This window comes from Oncorhynchus nerka, linkage group LG11, assembly GCF_034236695.1.
Source record: "Oncorhynchus nerka isolate Pitt River linkage group LG11, Oner_Uvic_2.0, whole genome shotgun sequence".
Lineage (NCBI taxonomy): Eukaryota > Metazoa > Chordata > Actinopteri > Salmoniformes > Salmonidae > Oncorhynchus > Oncorhynchus nerka.
The window spans coordinates 49,854,351-49,862,546 of record NC_088406.1 but is presented as its reverse complement, the minus strand read 5'-3'; the positions used below and the strand labels follow the sequence as shown (position 1 = coordinate 49,862,546).

Here is an 8,196-nt window from a genome sequence, read left to right as displayed (position 1 = left end):
CGAGAGAAAGAGAGAGAGAGAGAGAGAGAGAGAGAGCGAGAGAAAGAGAGAGAGAGAGAGAGAGAGAGAGAGAGCGAGAGAAAGAGAGAGAGAGAGAGAGAGAGAGAGAGCGAGAGAAAGAGAGAGAGAGAGAGAGAGAGAGAGCGAGAGAGAGAGAGAGAGAGAGAGAGAGAGAGAGAGAGAGAGAGCGAGAGAAAGAGAGAGAGAGAGAGAGAGAGAGCGAGAGAAAGAGAGAGAGAGAGAGAGAGAGAGAGAGAGAGAGAGAGAGCGATAAAGGGGTGTGAGGTCATATGGGGAAATAAACACACAGCCTCCTCACACTGTCACACAGATCAAACGGAACTGTGAGAGTCATGTCAACTATTGACTGTAACTGAATAAAGTCTCTTATATCACAACAGAGGAGTCTAGCTGAGCTATCCTGTACTATCCTGTACGCCAGAAGTGTGTGGACAATATCTACAGTATGATGCTGATTATCTAAGGATCAGAGAATATATATTGGACATGGATTGGACCTTGTGGATTTCCATTCTTGCCCTCCTGATCACCTCGGACTATGTGTCAGGTAATAAAAGCCTTAATAATTTATTCAAAATGTCTGGTTATTGCTGTTTAGTTCTCACAATAGTCTCTCTAAATGTAAGAACATTATATATAAAGCATACATATATATGTGCTGCAAATATAATGTTCTTACATTTAGAGAGACTTGTGAGACTATTCTATATATAAAAATAATGTCTCTACTTTATTTCTTATTGTCATTGACTGTTTTTTTTTTATTGTTACTTAGTACAAAGAGCACATAGAAATGTTCATAGTGGCCTAGCTTTCAAAAGTGTTTGAGGTAGCATATTGTACATTTCTCAGTGTGTATGTGCCCTTCCTATCAAAATGGAACACGTTTCAAGACCCACATCGATCTAAAAATGTAATGCCCGTATACATAAAAAAAAGAAACTAAGTGCTGATTGTTATTGATATTTCAATTATTAGTCTATGTTAAACATTTAATCTAGTTAACTTGAGTCAACAGATAAAATATGTGGTTCAATTGACATCCTATGATATAGTTATAATTTGAAGATGTATCAATAATAACCACAGACAATCCACAGTTGAATAATTGGAATTTGAGCAAATATTGTCATGAGTCAACTGTAAACATTGTGATATTTCGTAGCGAAACTGGTTTAGAAACCCCCTGATGAAACGCAGTCCCCTTTAGGAAATCCACCAACTACTTCAATCAATCAATCAAATGTTTTTTATAAAGCCCTTTTTAACATCAGCCGATGTCACAAAGTGCTGTACAGAAACCCCGCCTAAAACCCCAAACAGCAAGCAATGCAGATGTAGAAGCACGGTGGCTAGGAAAAACTCCTTACTTATTGATTCTCTGGACTCCCAGGCTCCCTATGAATTATTTGTACTTTGAAAATCTCCGAAAAATGCAGAGAAATTCTTTAACATTGGAATGTTATAATTGTGACAGGTAAAGACCTACTGAAGCCAGTCAATCTGACGGTGGACATATGGGACGGGGAGGTGACGTTGCTCTGGGACTCCCCTGAAGGGGCCCCGCCACTGGCTCAGTACCAGGTGCAGATGGCCAGGTATACCCCACACTAATTACGTCCGCCTAATTCACTCATCCCTTCGTTCTCCGACCTGTCACTTAGCTACCGCACTTAGCTACCGCATCCATTTCAGAGTCCTCCCTGTCCACTCTATCCCCTTTACCCTCTTCAATCATTCTTCCATACCACCCTCTCCTCATCTTTGAAGAAAGTATTCTAATTAATCTAGCTACTTTCACGTGTCCTTCCTCAGGTATGTCAATAGTAATTGGACCAACGTGACCAGCTGTGACAGGACCCAGCTGACATATTGTGACCTGTCCTACCTTATCGGTGACTTTTTCATGGTCTACAAGGTCCGGGTTCGACTGGTCACTGAGAACAGCATCTCTGCATGGTCACGGGGGAAGAAGTTCAACCCCAGAGAAAGTAAGTCAAGTACAGCTAAGTTTTAGTGGCCGAGTTGAATAGGTTTTGCTCATTTCTTTGTAGTTCATAGTGACACAATGCCAAACGCCTGCCCATTGCTTACCTTTCTCCACTACCCCTGTTCTCCCAGGTAAACTGCAGCATCCCTCCAGTACACTGTTGGCCACCTCCAGTTCAGTAACAGTCCGTGTTCACAGGAAGCCATTACTAAAAAAGATCTTCCCATTTGGCCTGACTTATACTATCTACCTACAGGGAAGAGGGCAGGACAACAAGGTACTGATCAGACGTGGTTTAAAAGCAGTACTTCTAATGTAATAAAATAAATAATAACGTGTGGTTCATCCAAGTTCATATTCAGGTTAATGTATTGACTGACATTTTCATGTATTGGCTTGCAGACCGTTGTCATTCAATTGAAGGATGGAGACGACGAGGATAAGGCGGAGGTTCGGTTTACGTCTCTTCATTGGGGACAGGAGTACTGTGTCTGCCTCAAAGTTGCAGGCAACGGAGGACAATTCACCAGTGAGGTCTCCCCTGAACAGTGCCTCCTGCTGCCAGAGCAAGGTAATACAACTCAGACTACACAGCTCTATGTGGCCATATTCCGATATGTCATATACCTAATGTCTAGAGTCTTATTAACTAAACTCATTCGGCTAAACACAAGTTCTGTTCTCACCAGAGTGGTATATCCTTGCTGTGGTGTCCTTCTCCACCCTAAGCGTGATGGGGGTCCTGGTCATGCTGGCCCTTTGCTGCTTCCTGAGGCGCCCTGAGAAAATGCCTGTTGCACTGGTATGTTTCTTTGAACAGTTTCACTAATGCAGAACTGACTATGTCAATCACTTCAGGGAAAGGACACTTCAGAGAAAGGACAAAAACGCTGTATTCTAAAAGTGCAAAACAAGAAGCAACACAACAGGTAGAAGTTTCAGGTTTTATTAGTCCATATGTATGGGATACGCATGGTATACATCATCCAATGAAATTCTTACTTGCAGGTTCCTTCTCGACAATGAAACAACAATAAGAAATAATACAATATAAGGAGTACGAAAATAAAGTAAATGGCTCAGTAGAGGAAACAAGTGGTGCTCTGTTCTACAACATACATATATATTCATTTCCTGCAACTTCACAGATAGGGAAGCACCGGGCTTTTAAGAAGTCTTTATATAAACTCTCTGTTTAACTCTTGATTATCTTAATCAAATCTAAAGGCCTATTCTATTTCCCGTTATTGATCACTTCCTCATTCTAGGAGTTGTTTGTTTATGGATTCATGTTTTCTAATTTTGTCCTCTTTTACCTCAGAAATCCACAGGCAGTGGCTGGCAGCCTCTCTGTGTGGGAGATGTCCCAGTGGAGATCGTCACAGACAAAGGCTGGTTCATGAGCACCGCCAGAACTGATGCCATGGTCTGGTTGGCCGACGAAAGGACTACTCTAGCAGGCAAGGGAGAGCAGGAAGAAGGAGAGGACAGAAGGACGAGTCTGGGCAGTGGGGATTGCACTAAATCACACATTTCTGGGAATGGAAACGGAAGGAGTCCGGAAAAGCAAGAAGACAGTGGCTGTGGAAGCATGGGAGCACCAGAGAGTGCCATCAGCAGCAGGAGTGGAACTGGAGAGCCCCCCCTGCTGGATAGGAGGATTAACATAAACATCAGCCTGAAAGAGGACAGTGGGGTGGGGCTGGGCTGCCAGTTAGGGTGTGCTGGGAGTCTACAGGGGGACGACTGTGGAATCTTGCCTGGGATGGTAATGGTCACAGGGGATGGCTACCGGAGCCAGAGTCCCTCTTCAGTGGACTCTCATTTTACTGAGACGGAGCAGAGTTTTCAACAAATCTCATGCGAAACAGTTATGGCTGATCCTGTTTTGGGATACAGGTCAGGTCACATGGCATGTGTTTGTTTAGGGGCAAGCCAATGTGTTTGGTGCCAGACAAGAAGACACTGTGAGGGGAGTGTCGGTGGACAGTCTGTAGCCCTGTTTAGTTTGACAGAGGAGCAGCTAAACTGCAGCAGTCTCACAGGAGACATGTGTGAGATGGAATCTCCATGCTCCAGCTATAAAACGAACAATCTCCACATAGAAACGGTGGTGAACTTGGAGGACTCAGTAACCTTTTCCCACCTGCCTACATGCATCGGTGAATCCTTTCCACTCCTGACGGCTTTATCAGAGTTGCTCCCGGTGGAGGGAGGACTGAACTGCAGCGTGAACACTATGCTTCCTTCTCTGGGTGATTTGGAAGTGACATTTGGTTGACATGGTCCACAAACGGAGGACACTGTGTGACACACAGAAGAGTTGGTTTAGCAATGCAGATTGTGGGGAGTCATGCAATATGTCTACAAGCCCTTTGTATGCCATTTCAAGTAAACAGTCCTTTTCCTAACTGAAAAAAGAAATCAGTAACCATAATTCTAATTGTAGCTATTTAAATATTTTTGGAGCCTTTTTTGTTACCTTTTGTGAATAAATTACCATGTTTCTTCACTTTAGTTAACTCCGAGGAGTCACTTAAAGCAGTCACTGACATTGTCAACTGTTATTGACAAAGTTCTGTGTGGCAGAAAGAAAACTTATTTTCAAAACAGCACACAGCTGTTGGCTGCTGGCTGCCGGCTGCCGCTATTTGGTGGGTCTTTAGAGATTTGAGCAGGAGATGGGAAACCCCCCTTCTGACACCCCTTCACCCATTTCAACTGACAAGAAGCATTTCACCAGAAGTGAAACAAGTGTGGGAGGAAAAAGGAGGGAAACGGTTTTGACTCTGTAGATGGGGCGACAGGGTGGATTATAACAGCATTGCAAAGGTCATCATCATAAAGGATTCTACAAGCTCTCTGTGAAAACAAGTTTTATAAGTTATAATGTTGAGATATTTATCAATGTTGGTCAGACTCATCTGGTGAGTTTTCCACAGAAAATGCTCACATTTGACCACATAACCCCCACTATAGGTAGCTACAGCGTAGAAAAGGGGAGCCAACACTGCGTGCACCACAACCCGAGAGATCATTTGATCAATTTACAAAGAAAACAACCATATCTCTTTCTATCGTGAGGTTTACAGGTCAATTATTACTAATAACTGCAGCTACTGAAAGTCAAACAGGATGTCGTTTGGATCTAGTCCGCTGACGATAGCTGTGAAAATGTTTTAACTGACTACCCCATATGTGACTGGGTTTTCCTATATTTACTGGCCTTTGGACTTCCCAATCCTGTGTTCATTACACGTCCTACATATTTACACAAATAATGTATTTATGAACTGTGTTCATCTGAAGTCACGTTGTATTTTGTCTTGTGTTCTTTTTCTGAGTAAGGATCTGATAGTTTCTGTTTATTCATCTCAGTATGTAAAGAGCATACATACAGTATGTGAATGGGGTTAAACAGATACACAGTATGTGAATGGGGTTAAACAGACATACAGTATGTGAATGGGGTTAAACAGACATACAGTATGTGAATGGGGTTAAACAGACATACAGTATGTGAATGGGGTTAAACAGACATACAGTATGTGAATGGGGTTAAACAGACATACAGTATGTGAATGGGGTTAAACAGACATACAGTATGTGAATGGGGTTAAACAGACATACAGTATGTGAATGGGGTTAAACAGATACACAGTATGTGAATGGGGTTAAACAGACATACAGTGGTTGAACGGGGTTAAACAGACATACAGTGGTTGAACGGGGTTAAACAGATACACAGTGTGTGAATGGGGTTAAACAGACATACAGTGTGTGAACGGGGTTAAACAGACATACAGTATGTGAACGGGGTTAAACAGATACACAGTATGTGAATGGGGTTAAACAGATACACAGTATGTGAATGGGGTTAAACAGATACACAGTATGTGAATGGGGTTAAACAGACATACAGTGTGTGAACGGGGTTAAACAGACACACAGTGCGTGAACGGGGTTAAACAGACACACAGTATGTGAACGGGGTTAAACAGACACACAGTATGTGAACGGGGTTAAACAGACACACAGTGCGTGAACGGGGTTAAACAGACACACAGTATGTGAACGGGGTTAAACAGACACACAGTATGTGAACGGGGTTAAACAGACGCACAGTATGTGAATGGGGTTAAACAGACATACAGTATGTGAATGGGGTTAAACAGACACACAGTGCGTGAACGGGGTTAAACAGACACACAGTATGTGAACGGGGTTAAACAGACACACAGTATGTGAACGGGGTTAAACAGACGCACAGTATGTGAACGGGGTTAAACAGACATACAGTATGTGAATGGGGTTAAACAGACATACAGTATGTGAATGGGGTTAAACAGACATACAGTATGTGAATGGGGTTAAACAGATACACAGTATGTGAATGGGGTTAAACAGACATACAGTATGTGAATGGGGTTAAACAGACATACAGTATGTGATGGGGTTAAACAGACATACAGTGTGTGAACGGGGTTAAACAGACATACAGTTTGTGAATGGGGTTAAACAGACATACAGTATGTGAATGTGGTTAAACAGACATACAGTATGTGAATGTGGTTAAACAGACATACAGTATGTGAATGTGGTTAAACAGACATACAGTATGTGAATGGGGTTAAACAGACATACAGTATGTGATGGGGTTAAACAGACATACAGTATGTGAATACGGTTAAACAGACATACAGTATGTGAATGGGGTTAAACAGACATACAGTATGTGAATGGGGTTAAACAGACATACTGTATGTGAATGGGGTTAAACAGACATACAGTATGTGAATGGGGTTAAACAGACATACAGTATGTGAATGGGGTTAAACAGACATACAGTATGTGAATGGGGTTAAACAGACATACAGTGTGTGAATGGGGTTAAACAGACATACAGTATGTGATGGGGTTAAACAGACATACAGTATGTGAATGAGGTTAAACAGACATACAGTATGTGAATGGGGTTAAACAGACATACAGTATGTGAATACGGTTAAACAGACATACAGTATGTGAATGGGGTTAAACAGACATACAGTATGTGAATACGGTTAAACAGACATACAGTATGTGAATGGGGTTAAACAGACATACAGTATGTGAATACGGTTAAACAGACATACAATATGTGAATACGGTTAAACAGACATACAGTATGTGAATGGGGTTAAACAGACATACAGTATGTGAATGGGGTTAAACAGACATACAGTATGTGAATACGGTTAAACAGACATACAGTATGTGAATACGGTTAAACAGACATACAGTATGTGAATACGGTTAAACAGACATACAGTATGTGAATGGGGTTAAACAGACATACAGTATGTGAATGGGGTTAAACAGACATACAGTGTGTGAATGGGGTTAAACAGACATACAGTATGTGAATGGGGTTAAACAGACATACAGTATGTACGCTATGTGAAGTAGCACTCAATATCTGTATAATATACAGCGGAGCGAAAGTATGAGTCAGTCAAAATTATGAAAAAGGACAGAGTGGGACGGAAGATGAAACCTCCTCCAGCATGACATGGCATATCACAGAGATACAGGAGGGATTCCACACATGCAAAAATAATGATACTGGGGAAATTCTGAATTCGATGAGCGGTTTTCCAAATTAGATTCTCAACTAGATCAGCGGTTGCACAGAATAGATAGACACTTCCTCTTTCGGTCTCCCCCTAAGTCTCTAACACTACACATAATGCTTTTATCAGGGGAACACCTTATCAAATGACAAGCAGACAACTCCAACTGTATTAATTCACCAACATACAACACCCTTTACACATTATATCCCAGTTTTATTGAAATAGAAAAGATCAGAATTGAGTAAAGGTATTTGGAACATACATTTCAGTTGATGGCATTCAGTTGTACAACTGACTAGGTATCCCCGTTTCCTATTTGCACTTTCTCACTAAAATCAAGAAGACACTTGACATTACCACTTGACATTACCAGAATTAATGTAGTCCTCACATGCTGAATTTTAACTGTCATTTCACATGTATCAAACATATGGAATACAATTTCTACATACTGTGACACATCGCCCTGGTGGTACGCCTATAGGCCGTATCTGTGACCTGTAGAGCAGCCATGAGGGTGAGGAGCTATTGTCTGCCCTAAAAGGGAGAAGAGATTTTTAAAATGTTTTA

The 8,196-nt window shown here is 41.7% G+C and overlaps 1 protein-coding gene across 1 annotated transcript; it reads left to right on the top strand.

Moving 5' to 3' along the window:
* Window positions 1-292: 292 nt before the first annotated feature.
* Window positions 293-5,323, top strand: LOC115137064 (uncharacterized). Its single transcript, XM_029673088.2, has 7 exons — window positions 293-568; window positions 1,499-1,619; window positions 1,837-2,012; window positions 2,143-2,288; window positions 2,414-2,582; window positions 2,701-2,813; window positions 3,333-5,323. Exons 1-7 carry the CDS (start codon window positions 508-510, stop codon window positions 4,290-4,292), a joined length of 1,746 nt encoding a protein of 581 aa, XP_029528948.1. The 5' UTR covers window positions 293-507; the 3' UTR covers window positions 4,293-5,323.
* The last annotated feature ends 2,873 nt before the right edge of the window (window positions 5,324-8,196 follow it).

What these genes read in the sequence shown, in the direction of transcription:
- LOC115137064 (XM_029673088.2), top strand. Translation starts at nt 508, where the DNA reads ATGGATTGGACCTTGTGGATTTCCATTCTTGCCCTCCTGATCACCTCG. An exon ending in GAAGAGGGCAGGACAACAAG is followed by an intron (nt 2,289 to 2,413) that starts GTACTGATCAGA and finishes ATTGGCTTGCAG; the next exon opens with ACCGTTGTCATTCAATTGAA. An exon ending in CCTCCTGCTGCCAGAGCAAG is followed by an intron (nt 2,583 to 2,700) that starts GTAATACAACTC and finishes TGTTCTCACCAG; the next exon opens with AGTGGTATATCCTTGCTGTG.